This window comes from Thermothelomyces thermophilus, chromosome 1 (genome assembly GCF_000226095.1).
Source record: "Thermothelomyces thermophilus ATCC 42464 chromosome 1, complete sequence".
NCBI lineage: Eukaryota > Fungi > Ascomycota > Sordariomycetes > Sordariales > Chaetomiaceae > Thermothelomyces > Thermothelomyces thermophilus.
Window position 1 is genome coordinate 2,819,244 of NC_016472.1, and position 16,104 is coordinate 2,835,347.

Below are 16,104 nucleotides of genomic sequence, written 5' to 3' on the forward strand. Positions count from 1 at the left end.
TCAGATGCGAATCTGGTAATGAGGTGGGGATAGGTGACGGCAGGTGTGGCCTGATGGGTGCAGTCGTATCTGCACACCAGTGGGGTTCGATATGGTGCTCTGCTCCAACAACTGCCCAGGTTCTCGTGCCATCCATCCCAAGGAGATGGTCGAACTGCAGTTTCGAAGATCTGAGGATTCCGTTTGCGTTTGAAGGTGCCAAACTCTCTGATCGCCCGAACTTAGGGCGAATTGGCCTGAAAACACAATCGCTGCAGGTACGAGGGACGAGGCAATGATCGAGGCCTCAATTCCAATACGGAATTTTCGCACGCTAGAATTGTATGGGGGAGAGCATGTAAATGGTTCTCACAGCTTGCCTCCAGTTAAATTATGCCGAAGTCCGGCTTCAACTATCAGTTATCATTATTACGCTTTCATCCCTCATCAAATCGTCAAAACAGCAACGCCTCGCCAGCCAGCCTCCCAAAGAAAACAAAGAAAATAGAAAAGAGGAAACGAAACAAAACAAGGAAACACACATGGTCCGCCTCCCCAGACAACTATTCTGCCGTTCCTAACACCGACGCCTGAACGTTCCGGTGCTCATCCCGCCTCCTTTGCACCCTCATTAATTACTTGCTCCGGCGGCCTTCCCTCCCTTAATCTGTTGCTGCTGCTGCTGCTGCTGCTGTTGTTGTTGTTGTTGTTGTTGTTTCTCCTCCTCCTCCTCAAGCTCCCGCTGCCGCATTGCCGCCGCCTCCCGCATCAGACCCAGGTTGACCTGCAGGCGCTGCGTCTCCCGCTCGAGCGCCCCGCGCTCGTGGCCCAGCAGCATCATGCGCCGCTGCTCCATCTCGGCCGCCTCGGCCTTGCAGCGGCCCCAGGCCTCGCGCCGGATCTGCTCCGATGCCACGCGCGGGTCGACGTTGGCCGGCAGCACGCCGCCCAGCGTCGTCGTCGTCGTCGTCGTCGTCGTCGACGCGCTGCCCGCCGACATGGAAGTCGAGACGGAGGCGGTGGAGCCGGTGGAGGGAGTGTCGGATTTGTGCCGCTTCAGCATGTGTTTAGGGCGCGAATACAAGGTCGGCTCGGCTGCTGTTGACGATGCTCCCGCTACTGCTGCAGCTGGGCGTTTGGTCGTCTTCTTGGTCTCCTTGGGTTTGGGGGCGGGGTTCGTCAGAGGCTGGCTGATCATCGGCGCAGCGGGCGAGTTCGTGTTGCTGTTCTTGGCAGCCTGGTTCGCGGGACTTGCTTGCTCGCCATCCGCGGGGCCACCCCCCAGTGGACTCTGAGTCCAAAGGTACGGCGGCGCTTCGGAGAGTGGTGATGGTAGCGGCTGGCCGGCCGGGCTCCAGGAGTCGTGGGTGATGGTGTCGGCCGGAAACTCGGGTATTGGCCAGACTTGTCCGTAGGTATTGAAGTTCATGGAGACGTCGATCGGGGGACATGAAGCGTCGAAGATCGCCTGACCGTCATAAACCGAGGCCAATGGCATCCCATTGATCTCGCCCTGCCACATGCCGTTAGGGACGGAGAGAGGTTGGTCGACGACCGCCACATGATCCCAGCCGTTCTGGCAGCCATGTCGATTCAGAGAAAGCTTGTTTCAGACAGTGAGTTAGCATCAATATAGTTCGGACGAGCTGCTGTCTGTGCGACCTAGAATGTAGAACATCCGATGATTTTCGAATGTGGATCTTCCTCAGGTCCCAGGGGATGTGGCAGCGACTCAAGTTTTGAAATCACGTACCTGTGCGTCCATGGCTGGCCTTTCTTGATCTTGGGAAGGAGGAGTTTGTACTACACCAGTAGCCATGTCAACCATTGGGGAGTAAGAATATAAAAGCACCCGTTCAAAGATGCAATCGAGTGTTGGTTGGTGTTCTGGTCGATTACGAGTTAAAGGCCAAGATGATAAGGGGAAGCGGTCCCTGAAAGGTGGAGATCACTGAGGTGTTATGACGTAACAGCCCAAACACTGCCACCGAGATGGGGTTAGATGTCAGGGAACTGTTTGGGGAATGGCACCAAAGCGCGGAAGCCTCCGGGAGGCGACCTCTTTATGTTCGATCTTTGCCATATCGAGAACCGAAATCCCATGGGCAATCCTGGCTGTAAAACATGCTGAAATAGAAGCAGTGCCTGGCAGAGCGATATACTGGCAAGGGACCATCAAGCATGCCCTGCGGAGCAGGCGTAGGCTGCTCTCTAAGTGGCGGTTGTGCGCGTCAATTGTTTCCAATGTTTTACGAGGTGTGATTGGGCGTTGGGTGTTGCCAAGGGCTAAGCTCGTCCCGAAATGGCGCCTTGCTGCGCTGATGTGCTGATGTACAGCTTCCCCTCGCGATTGCCGGCAGGTTCTCCAACCCTCTGGATCGGGGCAGACTATCGGCGGGCACAATGGCCAGCTTGCCAGCGTTCAACTCCAAGTTGACCCGCTTTTATCACGCCCAAGCTGGACATACACAGGCTTGGCTTCTCGTGTTCCTACGATCTGCACAGTAGGTTTGACTGCTGATCTTCGCTTTCCTGTGCGCCCTCCCCCCTCCTCACGGGTACCTTATCCTTGCCCGTAGCCCCGCGTTATGTCAAACTTGAGTTTGACCAATGCTGGCATAAAAGTACCTACTATGTAATAAGGTAGGTACATCAGTAGGCGTTCATCTAGTAAATTTTGGCTTTTTGAAACTCAATTGCTCCTCTCCACGCCTCCACCTCTGCTTAGCAATTGACAACCCTGTGCCTAGAGGTAGCATCGACGATCAATCAAATCTAAAGTATTCGAGATTGACCTTTCTGCTCTAATTATATTAATTATCTGTACAACGCTGTAGTCATTGACTCTCCTTTCAAGTTGCCTTCTCGTTCATGTATGTACAATGGGCGGTCATGCTTCGTGCCAACAGATGGTTCTATCAGAACAATGTTTGACTTTCCGGTCGCCCCGTCGAACTGTTTTGATTTCGCACGGGAAGTGTTCTTACCAAGGCTAAGTCGACTCGAGGAGCATCGTAACGGCCAGTGATCGTTGTTTGCTTTTGGAGGAGTTGTGATGGAGCGAGACCGGCTACGAACACGTTCGCAAAGGCAACACGACAGACGACCCTCCGTGGCGCCATTCGGGAGATGCACATGACATAAGCATATCAATACTCACCCGAACTCATCGGCCGATGCCTCGCAGGTAGTTGCGAGACATATTTGTGTGGGCATATTATCCCAACCCGTACCTCTGTCGCGTCATTTCGGTATGTGTTGATGCCTACTTAGGGAGCAAAGACGCCTCTCCTCATCTGCGGGTTACTTACTTACTTACTGTGCAGCATGGCCTTATGTTCTCCCGGGTCTTGCTTGCGCGAATGAAACAAAACGCCCGAAGAAAAAGCCGCTTCTTCGAGTTGTGTCTACCCGAACATAAGAGGTTATTGTCGCAGACCGCCAGCAAATGTCAACAACCCACCCACGGCGTTCCAGAACCTTCGAAATATCATCTAGTTTAAATGACGGCCCGAGTCCCAGCCGAGATTCCCATATTGGCCGATACCAGCGTTCCCTTCTTTTTCCAAGGTTGTCTCGTCAACTGGCGCATCTGCCTACAACGAGATACAATTACCGTTTTCTTTTGCAAAAGGGCATGCATGGATGTATATTTATGCCTGCAAAACGAGAAGCAATCATGGTGTAGGTTTTGTGCGGTATGGAGCTAATAATATTGAACGGATCTCTGGTCCGTCCTAAATCGTTGAAACGCTAGGCCCAGAAGGACCTGCTCGACTTGGCGAACGGAGATTTCCAGGACGAAAGTCGGAACATCTCCATCCGCGGCCAACCTGAACACTTTTGTTCGTTTCCGGACCATCGACCCACGAAAACAGTGCGGTTGCTGGCACAGTCAGTACTCACAATGGCGATGGTCCAGCCCGTTCCCGCCCGATGCCCACTTGCAGCGCAACTCTCCTTCGTTCGGCGGCCCGGCGGTGTCTGGCCTATTAGTACGATTTTGGATACCGGCTTGGTCGCCGCCGCGGTTTTTCTTGGCCGATACGGGAATCTCGGTGGTCCCAACTCCACCTGGGCACGCTCTGGTGCCAACATGGAACTTCGGGATGCCGCTCCGGGCACAGTCAAGCGCTTTAAAATGCGACCTTACTCCACAAGAATCGAGGCGTAACCCGGAATTAGGGACGCCTGGACGGCGCAACCCCTGGACCGAAGGGCCTCGCTAACCGGGTTCCTGGAGCCGCATGCGCGGCTGCCCGCTTGCCCGCTCTTGAGGTGACACTTCTTTTCAACGAGCGATGGCCGGGCAGGAAAATGATGTATAAGAAGCGAGCCGATTCCGACGGACTCGACCTCTCTCTCGCCTCTTGCCCTGTGTCCGCGAGCTAATTACAGCAGTCCTTCTCGACTTGAAACGCCCCAAATGAAGTCCTCCATCCTCGCCAGCGTCTTCGCCACGGGCGCCGTGGCTCAAAGTGGTCCGTGGCAGCAATGTGGTGGCATCGGATGGCAAGGATCGACCGACTGTGTGTCGGGCTACCACTGCGTCTACCAGAACGATTGGTACAGCCAGTGCGTGCCTGGCGCGGCGTCGACAACGCTGCAGACATCGACCACGTCCAGGCCCACCGCCACCAGCACCGCCCCTCCGTCGTCCACCACCTCGCCTAGCAAGGGCAAGCTGAAGTGGCTCGGCAGCAACGAGTCGGGCGCCGAGTTCGGGGAGGGCAATTACCCCGGCCTCTGGGGCAAGCACTTCATCTTCCCGTCGACTTCGGCGATTCAGGTACGGCCAATAATAATATATTATTATAGCAGGCAGGAGGGAGCAGGAGAAGAAGGGAGGGGCAGGTGGCCCACAATCGGAAGAAGACCGGGAGGCACTGACCGTTGATTCCTTTGTGTAATAGACGCTCATCAATGATGGATACAACATCTTCCGGATCGACTTCTCGATGGAGCGTCTGGTGCCCAACCAGTTGACGTCGTCCTTCGACCAGGGTTACCTCCGCAACCTGACCGAGGTGGTCAACTTCGTGACGAACGCGGGCAAGTACGCCGTCCTGGACCCGCACAACTACGGCCGGTACTACGGCAACATCATCACGGACACGAACGCGTTCCGGACCTTCTGGACCAACCTGGCCAAGCAGTTCGCCTCCAACTCGCTCGTCATCTTCGACACCAACAACGAGTACAACACGATGGACCAGACCCTGGTGCTCAACCTCAACCAGGCCGCCATCGACGGCATCCGGGCCGCCGGCGCGACCTCGCAGTACATCTTCGTCGAGGGCAACGCGTGGAGCGGGGCCTGGAGCTGGAACACGACCAACACCAACATGGCCGCCCTGACGGACCCGCAGAACAAGATCGTGTACGAGATGCACCAGTACCTCGACTCGGACAGCTCGGGCACCCACGCCGAGTGCGTCAGCAGCACCATCGGCGCCCAGCGCGTCGTCGGAGCCACCCAGTGGCTCCGCGCCAACGGCAAGCTCGGCGTCCTCGGCGAGTTCGCCGGCGGCGCCAACGCCGTCTGCCAGCAGGCCGTCACCGGCCTCCTCGACCACCTCCAGGACAACAGCGACGTCTGGCTGGGTGCCCTCTGGTGGGCCGCCGGTCCCTGGTGGGGCGACTACATGTACTCGTTCGGTAAGTTTCTCCCTTGTTCTTGGTTTCCCCCCCAAATAAGGGAGTCAGGCAACATGCCCAAGATCGGCTCGGCTTCGCTTCAAGGCGTTCGTTGTACACACTGAAGAGTTCCAACTCCCAACCTGTTCGTGTCCTCCGATCAGCTTCAACGGGGGTGAAGGGGGAAGGGATTTGGGAGTGAGGTGGAGGTCAAAAGGAGGGGTATTATCCCCAGACCTCCACAAACGGCCCTGAGCCAACAGCCTCTGGGGTCAAAATGGGCGCCAACCATACGGTCATTCACTCAGGACACCTGCTAACGCGCCTCTTTTTTTTTGTTTCCAGAGCCTCCTTCGGGCACCGGCTATGTCAACTACAACTCGATCTTGAAGAAGTACTTGCCGTAAGGGGCGTGCAGCAAGGTCGAGCGAGCATTATTCGGGGCCATCTGCTTGTGTCGGCAGGCATCACGTCAACCCATCGAATTGGACAGCGGAATGCTCCGAGACGCCCTACACTAAGTCTGGTGATGATCCCGGACGCTGCCGCGCCCGGATACCATGATTTCATGTACATATTGGTTCTTTGCTTTCTTACCGGGGGGGCTCTGCAGCGTTGCTGAGCGATTCGTTTCCAAGTATATACTTTGTCTGGAATTGAATTTTGGGTGACATTGACCCAATCAACCAGCTCGGCGTGCTCACCTCCCGTTACCCCCCCTCTTCTCCCCCTGCTCGGCTTGGCTTTCCTCTCCGGTGTGGAGCACGGCCACGGCGGTCTCAATCCATACAGGAAGATAAGATCGATGGTTTCCTATGGTATACACTACTTGGGAATAAACTAATCCGTACGCTAACTAATGGACGGATTATCCTAAGGGTCACCGGCTCACCGTTGGATATAACACTTAGGGTATGGGAGAGCTGATAGAAATATTGTACTGTACAATCCAAAGTACAGATAGCACACGAAGTATGGTAGTTGGTCCCGCCCAGTCCGGACCAACAATAGAACAATACACGCACGAGCAGCCGTCCACTACGCAGCAGTGTGCGTTCCTGAGGACCTGCAGGAAGAGGGGGGGGGGGGGGTTGCCAAGACGCCCGGGGTTCAAAGAAAGTCCCGGGCCGCCGATGAGATGAGACGGACGCCGGCCCAAGGAGAGGCCGGTGGTCGATCCTGCAAATGCCAGCAAAAAAATCCATACCATAATCCAGTCAACTTTCGTCACACTCCTGTGAAACGAGCTGGAGGGACTGCTGGAAAGGTTTTGCAGGTTAATCACTGTATGTGGAGCATGCCGTACCTACCATGCTTCGTTAGATAGAGTTCCAGTTGAACATACAAAGTTCTGCCCCGCCTGCGAGACGTGAAAAGAAGCTCCTCCGGGGGAGCTTTAGGCAACTAGGTTCATGGTGTCTGCTTCTCTATCCAAACTTTTATGCTGCCACCCCATTTGACAGAGGTGTGCACACCGTTGCCAGGTCTTGCCATCCGGCAAAAAGCAGAAAAGTCGACCCCATCGCCCAAGAAAGGCGGTCGGAAGGGGATCAGATGCTCATTGCGGCTTAGCGTCTGCCCATTCTGACGCTGCCCATTGTTTTGTGTCGCATTCGTCTTCGGATGTCGGATCACAAGACGGGAGGGCCGCAGAGTCCCGGATTTTTTCCCCTGTGCTTCCAGCCTAATCTGAGCGGGAGCTGGCTCGGTTTCGAGTCGAGTTGCCTTGTTGGTGGAGCAGCAACCAGCCAATTCACTCCCCCGCATTTTCGCGGCCGCCCAGGCATCCCCGGCATGCTTTTGGGCGGTAACTACTCCGTACTCCGTACTGGGGTAGGTGAAATTGGCTCTCCCGTCGCAGGAGGCTCGTGCTTGGTCAGGGGAGAACAAAGTCCAACTGCTCCTTCCTGGCAACAGTGAGAAGGGGGGTTATTACCAACGTTGCACGAAAGGAGCAGCCACAAAACCCAAAAGCAGGTTACCTTACTGTACCTGCGCTTGAACGTCGCGTAGCATTGGAGCTCTCGTCTACCGGCGGCGTCACACTCCATTGGCAGGTCAAGGCAGTCAGTGGCAGCGACCCAACAACATCAATGCTTGTTACCCCAGAATTGCCCCGGGCTGCAACACTGCAGGGGCCGTCGCCGATGTTGATCACCGGCTGATTACTTCTCGGCCCGCAACCGGGAGATGAGAACCAGAACTTTGTTCTTTCAAAAGGACCTGACCTGTGGGGAACGCACTGCCGGCAGTGGAGTGGATGCACGCTAGTTATATGTTTCCCGCCATCCCCAGTCCGCCCGTCGCGTCCGTGAGGCTCAGTTTGGCTTCCCGTGCCGCCGACAAACGAGCGGTGCATAATTACATTTCGCTCCATGTACTGTGCACCCTCCCCGTTCGCGACCGTAGTATACGGCAGAGCCTCCCCGCCGACTGGTTGCGAGCACCATCCTCGCCTTCGTCGGTGAGGGAAGCCAGTTTTTACACTCTTCCCCTCCCAGCGCGAGATGGCATGGGACGAGACTTCGTGGTCGAACTCGACGTTGCCGGACAACTCGACACTACCGCCACCAAACTCGACAATATGGACCATTCCCCCCAACCCAGGGAGGTCCCTTCAACCAGACATTATCGCCTGCGCCGTGATAACCTTCATTATCGCCTCCATCTTCGTTGCTCTCCGCTTTTACACTCGAGGCTGGCTCAACAATGTGCTCGGGGCCTCAGACTGGTGCATTCTGCCCGCTCTCGTACGGAGCTCCGGTCTCTCGCATCCTTTTCAGCGGGCCTATAGTGTACTGACCGTCAGCTCATCTTGCAGCTCTGCGCGGCCGGAGTCACAGCGGGTTCGCTTGAGCGTATGTAAACCGGCATGGACATACTCCGGGGGGACGGCCTGGACTGACCTTGTTTTGCAGAGGTGGTACGCGGCGCAGGGAAACACGCTTGGGAAGTGGACATATATGCGCTGCCGAAGTTTGAACGGGTGCGTATCTCCTCCCCCCTTCCCCCCCGCGGCGGCTGGGCGCCCGCGTCCCGAAATCGACAGGCTGCCTAACCAACCACTCGCAACAGGCGTCCTGGTACGGCATTCTGTTCTACAACCTCAGCCTCACGCTCAGCAGAATCTCGATCATCCTTCTCTACAATCGCATCTTCACCTACACCTGGATCAGGCGGGCCATCCGGGTCGTCTTGATACTCGTCATCGCCATCGGCATCTGGCTTGTCGTGTCCGTCTGCACCGCTTGCGTACCCCTCCAGGCTTTTTGGGACTGGTCTCTGTTCTACAAACAACCCGTCTTCTGCCAGCCGCCGAACCTGTGGTGGGCAAACGCTGGGCTTCATATCGCCAGCGATCTGGTTGTTATGGCACTTCCAGTACGTGCTCATCTTGAGACGGTGGATTTGATTAGTTGCCCAGGATTAATTAGAGGTCCTCGCTAATTAACCTATCCAACCAAAGATGCCTGTCCTCTCCTCTCTGAACCTACCTCGAAGGCAAAAGTATGCAATTATCGGCGTATTCGCCCTCGGTTTCTTGTAAGACCCGCCTCTCCCCATTTTCCTTAATTATCTCAACCCTTCATCGTCCCTCCCTAACACGTTTCCATTCGTGGTTCCAGTGTCTGCATCATCTCCATTGTCCGTCTCGTCACTCTTATCGACATCACCAGGTCGCGATCATTGGACGCCGTGTACACCGGCACCAACTTGGTCTACTGGACCACCGTCGAAGTCAACGCGTCCATCACCTGCGCCTGCATTATGACGCTCAAACCCCTCATTCAGCGTGTCTTCCCGCAACTCCTCTCTCCAAGCAAAGGCGTCCGCGAGCCCCCCACTCTCCAATGGATCACGCCCATCGAACACGACGGTGACAACGACGGTGACAACAACGATTACGACGACCACCGCCGCGAAGGCATGCAACGCATCCACGACGACAACAACTGCCGCCATCCACACTACGCGACGGCCGGCCCCCTGACGAGGCGGGAAAGCCACACGTCCGCCCACACCGCCCAGACACGTCGCGGCAGCGTCGGCGTGGGCCTTTACCATAACAATCACCACCATGAGGAGACGCTCGAGAAATCGCGCTACTATCACAACTTCACCGCGGCGCCGAAGAAGGAAAGCAACGGCGCCGACTACGACCTCGACCGTGACCTCGACCTCGAGGCCCAGCGCACGTGCAGCAACTGCAGTCCGGTGTCGTGGGGGTGGCCGTGGCCGGCGAGCGAGGACGGGCCGCCAATGCGCGCGGACGAGAGCGGTGGCAGTGGGATGCGTAGAAGGAGGAGCAGGAGCAGGAGCAGGAACAGGAGCAGGAGCAGCACCAGCACCGGCCGCAGTCGCAGCAGCGACAGCAGTAGTAGTAATAGCAACAGCAGCAGCAGCGCCGATGTGCCACCTGAGACGGGAGATCGGCAAACAGCAAGAGGACGGGCTGAGAAGGCCGGGGGACGGGAAAGAGGGAGAGCGAGAGGCGCTGAAGGGCACAACACGCCGCCGTTGGACTCGGAACTGGCGAGGTATGTGCTGCGGGCACCGCCGCGGGCGCATTTGCGGAAACCGCCGCCACCACCCCCGACGCCAGTATCAGTGAGGTCAGAGCCGTCGACGGTGGAGAATCCAGGATACGGTCCGAAATCGGGTTCGACCACGTCAGGGTCCGGGGACGGGATTAGGGAGAGTTGGAGGGAAGTAGTAGAGTTGCGGGAGGGGACGGCGAGAAGGTTTCCGCTGAAGACTGGGGTTGGAATGGAACGATGCAAAGAGGCGGCGGGTACGGGCCGGGACCGTGCTCAGGAAGGCCGTGGGCAAAGGGATTGATTGGGTGTCTCAATCCAGCTGTCTTGGTGACGAATTCTCTCCCCTCCCTGTCTGCCTTCCCCTGTCGGATGGCCTGGATCGTGTTGTTTGGGGCTCAGGAAAATGGTTCTACGGACTGCGGTGTCTTTGCCGACTTGGCGTTTGGTAACGGGAAATGGAAGGGAGCGGCTGGTGGTATTAACATGATGCGACATGATTGGGAACGGATACGCATGATACCATTCTTGCTTAGTTATTCTGCATAATAATTACCATTTTGTTCATGTAGTCGAAACGACATTGAATCCATCTCTGTATCTCGAATGGCGGCACCCTCCTGCTGTCGAACTGAAGTGACTAATTAAACGCGAACCCTCTTGTTAGTTTGTTTATACCACTGCTCCCTGTCCCTGATGACGACGCGAGCGAGTCATCATCAGCCTGATTGCTCTCCAGCAGTTGTTGATCTTGCCAAAGATCTGGCGCTGGAGTTTTCTCCGGGAGCAGACAAACGAAGCGAAATGGGGAATCTCCGGTTCCCTATCGTAAGTGTAAAGCAACTGAGAGTTGCAGCGGACCTGGATCCTAACGTATCCATCCGATGACTCTTACATATGTTCCAGTCAGGAGGGCAAAGCGGGTGGGTGACAGGAAGCTACCAGCAAGAACGTTCTTTCCCTTGAGTCAACCAACAATGGCTGCAGTTGACGTTCTGCCTTCCCCGCTTGTGACTATTATTAACGACCAGAGATGCCTAACTCTCTAAGTGATTCAGGTAGGCGCTATTAATTCAACAGCGTGCTTCACAGATGATGATGTTTGCACGCGACAAAATAATAACGAACATTTGCGAACACAAAGATTTGGGCCCCCAATTTACCCATTATATTTACACTTCGCGTCATTAGCATGTCTCGGTTTTGAATTTATTGAGGGACCTTCCTAACAATCGAGGTAACCTTGGTTTCTCTTTCAGCGCCTTCGTGGAGCGAGCTAAGTTCTCATTACTCTGCCCAGTCAATTTATTATTTCCCCCCTTTCCTCTCCAGCATGGCGACTTCACAAGAGCGGTACATCGCCCACCCCGGCCAGCTGCAAGAGCCCGACATTGCCGGACAGCTGTCCGACCTGCATCTGGCTGACGGCGCCGCTACTTCCGAGGACGCGACGACGCGGCGCCCAGCACCGCCGCGGCTGAGGCTCGCGCTCCTCCAGCCGCTGGCCGACCCGGCCGTGCTCGCCGCCTGCCGCAAGCCCGCGCCCGATGCAGCTGCCAACCTCGACGACGAAGACACAGGGGTAGTCTCCCCTGCTATCGTCGGCATCGGCCACGAGTACCTCGACATCACCCCCCTCGACGAGGCGTGGCGCAAGGCCCTGGCCAAGGCGCCTCCCGTTTCGCAGATCACATTTGACCTGCGCCTCCCAAGGGCGGTCGGCAGCGACGGAGACGGTAGCGAAGAAGCTCACTCGGGGATCTACTGGGAAACGACGGTGTCGCGGCGCGGGGAGCAGTTTGCGCTGCCGGTGCGCAACGTGACGCGCCTGGTGACCACCATCGCCATCGTGGCGCGGATCCGGGCGCGGGGAGGAGGAGGGGACGTGCGCTTCGAGCTGAGCTACGACGTGACGGACGGCCTGCCGAGCAAGCTTGTCGAGACGCTGAGAGCGTGCCTCGTCGGCATAGAGAGCGCGAACAACATCAGACCTCGGGCCGGGACGGTTCGCGGTGCTGACGCCGGCGGGAGCGCCTGATTAATAATAGCGAGGGAAAGAAAGAGGGGAGAACCAGGGGGGGACACCCGGGGCCGGGACTGGGCTGGGCGCAGAATGGACAGATTAATCCGTAGTTCCAGGGCGCGGGGGGGGGGGGGGGGAATACGAAACGACGTGGGCGTGGTGCGTGTCTTCAGAGAGACACTGCCGTAAATGTATGTATATACACTTCCATCATAAACGGGCTTGCCTGGTATGCAAAAGATAGGTATTCGGAAAGCATCGAGATTTCATTTGTCTGTGAAGGAACTAAAGAAGAAAACATCATTTTGTATTTGTTATTATGTGCGAACCTCGACGGCTCACACCCACAGGGTCGGTATAATATTATGGTGTATGTACGGAGTACTGTATATGTGCACACATAATAATTACAGTAAATACACCTGTGTATGCCCTGTACATACTCACACCCGCTCCGCGCAACAAAAGAGCAGACTGTTGCAACATCAACCAAGAATTCCTGTAACGGCAACCTGGGACATACAGAACACTCTGCCCTTCCCATCTTGCAGCATTCTATTTCCCGTTTGACGAACAGGATGCTGATTAACTCCTGTCAAGTGCTTGACCTAGAACTGTGGGCGGTGCATTCACAGGAATGCCTCCACTGGCGTCGCCGTGATGGCACAGCGACGAAAACTTCGTAAGGATGCCACCGAAATTAGCCTTTTTTTCCTCCCCCGAGTGGCTACCTGCCTGTAAGACATACCCCACAAGCGCACCGTGATGGCGCCCAGGCAGAGCGTGCCTGCTCCCACAGAGTCCGCCCGAGTCTCATCCCATCTGCATTAATTAGGTCTTGAAGGGACAGCCGCCGAGAGAACCAAATGTTCATTGAGGGCGATATCCGGACGTTGAGCTGACGCTAGTCATGGCCAGCTTTCGTCGCCGTAGCTCCGGACGGGAGTGCCTCAGAAAATTGCCGGAAAAAGTCCTCAAGACCAGATAACCCGGGTCCCAAAGACTCCAGCCACACTAGCCATAATTAGAAGTCATAGCCGCCAACACCGTCGCCACCAAAGACTTCCCTTACTGGAAGTACGGGCTCAGATATCCGCTTGCTCACTAAAATAGCCGGCGATGGACTCCTGGAATGCCTGAACGGAGACGGAGCTCTGGAATGCCCGAATGGAGACGGAGTTCTGGAATGTCTGAACGGAGACGGCGACCTCCGACCGGTAGCTGAAGGAGCCATGAGCAGGTGCTCGCTCACGGCACGGCCCGAGATATGCGCCGGCACCAAGTTCACCCTGCTCAAGCACACCATCCGCGACGGATCCTCCTTGAAGAGCGGCATGTTCTTGATCGCCCACGTGCTCTCTCCGGGGTTGGTAAGGAGGACCTTGAAGATGGGTACGAGGCTGGCGTCGTTAACAATAGTCCGCAGACACTCCATGACGGTGCCGAGGTCCTTCAGCAAGCGATCGACGTCGAAGCGCGAGACGGAATCGATGATGCAGTAGATGCACGTGTCGGGCGGGAACTCGTACAGCAGCCAGTGCAGCGCCAGGCACAAATCATCTAGACAGTGTTGCTCCAGGCTCTCCAGAAAGCCGCGGTCGTTGATGAAGTCGAGGTTCCAGCTGCTCATGTCTGGGTCCTTGGTGGCGAGCTTCATGAGGAGTTGCAAGATGAGCGAGCGCACGAGGCCGTTGGGTCCGTACCAGGCGTCCCTGGGCCAGTCGTGCATGCCGCAAAAGAAGTGGATCACAACGTCGTCCGGGTAGGCCTCCATCAGGCTTGTCACTAGGGTGCTGCTAAGGACGGAAATGGCGGAGAGGGACTCGAGTTCCGAATCGCGGATGTTGGCATCGACGAGGAGGAGGGTTGGGTGGGAGCGGGACATCCAGTTGAAGAACTGGTCGGTGGCTAGGAGAGACTGGGCCTGGCCCTGGGCTTTCAGGGGGAACCTGCCCTGTTCCGCCAGGGCGTGGCCCAAATCGGCGCTGGCATGTTGGAACATGAGATCGAGACTCGGGGGATCATCTGGGTTGAGTGCGGTGGACAGCGGCCGGGCGAGGATGTCGCAGAGACGTTCAAGACTCACGACGGCTGCGTGTTTGGTCCTGGTGTGTGACGCTTGTTGTCGTTGTAGGGTTGCTATCTCGGAATATCTTGCTTCTTGTTCTGTTTAGGTAGCGTGTCAGTGGTGCTCAGCGACAGATCGCAGTTTGTACAACTCACGTTTTGACTCCATGATGAACCCTAGGAGCAGAGTTCTGATCAGGGCTCGGGTATCCCTCTGTTCTTGAGCGACCCTTTGTAGTTCCCGCTCACTTCCACGCAGAGCGTTGAGAACCTCTGAGTGGCCGCTTTCATACCGCCGACTTTGTTCTTCCCGGTGGGTAATATCTGCGTTTGCCATTTCCCTCAAATGGGATACGTCGCCAATCAGCCGAGCACCAATGTCCTCAACACGCGACGCGTGCCGTTCGAGACCGTTCTTGGTTGCTAGGGCGACCTCGTGTACAAAAACTGTCTGCGTTGCGTTGAAGCGGGAGTACGCTTCCGCTCGCTCATGTACGCGATCACGCGCTAGGCCGATCGCTTTCTCGTATTTGGCGATATGGTCCTCGAGAGTCTGAAGAATCGTGGCCGGTGTCGGTCGTGATTCTTCTAGTCCATGCTCACGCTTCAGTCTAGCAGCAAATTTGGCAGCCACCATGTTCCCTGCATGACGGCAAGGTGAGTAATGGGTTCAGGTAATTATGGAATACGTGTGTGTATGTATGTCACTACTCCAGTTTGATATTCAAGTCCACGCACTTGAGCGACGGGCACTTACAGCGGGATTTCTCCATCATTGTCAGCACAAGGACCATATCTTCGATGGATCGGATGATAGTGGTGTATAATTCCGTAGCAGCTTTGCGAACGTCGGGATCCGATAGAAACCGGCCACGGTCAGGATGCAGCTCGACCAACGAATCTCGGAGGGTCGAGAAAGTTTTGAACACTCTCTGCCGTTTTTCGTTGGAATTCTCGGCAAGCTAAAAGGGCATAGAATTCCCTGGTCAACTGCATGTTGGCGAAAATGAATGGTGGTAGGAAGCCAGCCGACCTTGAACACGACTGCAAGTCCGGCCTTGATCACTGAGAGGCCGTATTGGTCCGGGATCAAGTCCACCCATGCCTCGATCACGTCTTTGTTGTTACCCAAACCGTACCATAGACGGTGCCAGAGCCCTTGCTTGCTCTTGCCGAACGCTTTTTCCATTGCGCCAATTTTATCTGCGAGGCTGTTGTCAAAAGTGGTAAACTCGATGCGCAAGGTTTCCGCGATGTAGTCCTTCAATGCATGCTCTAGACGCCTGCCTCTTGTATCAGACCCGAGTCCTGGGAGTATTCAGCTTTGCAAAGGAAGTTGCGCTTACGAATACGGCTCGGGATCTATGAACCTGGCCCGTTCGGCATCAAGCTCAGATGATCCCCCAAAGCCCGCATGCAGTCGTGGTGCTTCATCGGCGACGAAGTTGCCTACCACAACTACTTCCTGCTTGCCGGGCCGTAGCCAGTTTAATTCGCCGAGCTCCTGCTGCGTCTCCATCGTGTTGTGTGCCCCCAATGATAGGGGGGTTGTTGTGATTGAATTCTTCCTCCTTCTTTTTTGCTGGCAGCTGACAAGAGAGGACAGAATGACGAGAGTCGTTGAGGAGCAAGAGGGGATAGCGGAAGGTGGGGTTGTCGTTCACTGCCTGAAAGCGAGTTAATTTCAAATCTGAGCGCAAGGCTGTGAGGGTTGCCGCTGGGCTAAGCGCTCATTAGGCATCAACACGGCCAATGTGCCGGAGTCGGGGACTTTCTTAGATGGCGGCGTGAAAATAGAATCGGACTTGGCGTTAATTATTAAATGTTGCGGAAGTTATTCCGCTCTCATAGAGCTATTTTCAG

General features: G+C 56.0%; 5 protein-coding genes across 5 annotated transcripts; 3 read left to right on the forward strand and 2 right to left on the reverse strand.

The window, feature by feature from the left end:
- Nucleotides 1-610: 610 nt before the first annotated feature.
- On the reverse strand, nucleotides 611-1,744 carry MYCTH_2122637 (uncharacterized protein; the record flags this gene model as incomplete). The annotated part of the gene is made up of 2 exons (XM_003658965.1): nucleotides 611-1,582; nucleotides 1,733-1,744. The coding sequence occupies 2 exons, from the start codon at nucleotides 1,742-1,744 to the stop codon at nucleotides 611-613; spliced, it is 984 nt and encodes a 327-aa protein (XP_003659013.1).
- A 2,622-nt stretch (nucleotides 1,745-4,366) lies between these two features.
- MYCTH_86753 (glycoside hydrolase family 5 protein) lies at nucleotides 4,367-6,306 on the forward strand. The gene is made up of 3 exons (XM_003658966.1): nucleotides 4,367-4,768; nucleotides 4,893-5,637; nucleotides 5,962-6,306. The coding sequence occupies exons 1-3, from the start codon at nucleotides 4,406-4,408 to the stop codon at nucleotides 6,021-6,023; spliced, it is 1,170 nt and encodes a 389-aa protein (XP_003659014.1). The 5' UTR covers nucleotides 4,367-4,405; the 3' UTR covers nucleotides 6,024-6,306.
- Nucleotides 6,307-8,550: 2,244 nt separating this feature from the next.
- On the forward strand, nucleotides 8,551-10,725 carry MYCTH_2295555 (uncharacterized protein). The gene is made up of 4 exons (XM_003658967.1): nucleotides 8,551-8,602; nucleotides 8,692-8,849; nucleotides 9,083-9,159; nucleotides 9,243-10,725. The coding sequence occupies exons 3-4, from the start codon at nucleotides 9,083-9,085 to the stop codon at nucleotides 10,453-10,455; spliced, it is 1,290 nt and encodes a 429-aa protein (XP_003659015.1). The 5' UTR covers nucleotides 8,551-8,602; nucleotides 8,692-8,849; the 3' UTR covers nucleotides 10,456-10,725.
- Nucleotides 10,726-11,484: 759 nt separating this feature from the next.
- Nucleotides 11,485-12,189, forward strand: MYCTH_2106573 (uncharacterized protein; the record flags this gene model as incomplete). The annotated part of the gene is made up of 1 exon (XM_003658968.1): nucleotides 11,485-12,189. The coding sequence occupies one exon, from the start codon at nucleotides 11,485-11,487 to the stop codon at nucleotides 12,187-12,189; it is 705 nt and encodes a 234-aa protein (XP_003659016.1).
- A 769-nt stretch (nucleotides 12,190-12,958) lies between these two features.
- On the reverse strand, nucleotides 12,959-15,846 carry MYCTH_2295558 (uncharacterized protein). The gene is made up of 5 exons (XM_003658969.1): nucleotides 15,588-15,846; nucleotides 15,275-15,524; nucleotides 14,999-15,203; nucleotides 14,398-14,883; nucleotides 12,959-14,340 (listed from the first exon to the last, which is right to left on the reverse strand). Exons 1-5 carry the CDS (start codon nucleotides 15,758-15,760, stop codon nucleotides 13,199-13,201), a joined length of 2,256 nt encoding a protein of 751 aa, XP_003659017.1. The 5' UTR covers nucleotides 15,761-15,846; the 3' UTR covers nucleotides 12,959-13,198.
- Between the last annotated feature and the right edge of the window lie 258 nt (nucleotides 15,847-16,104).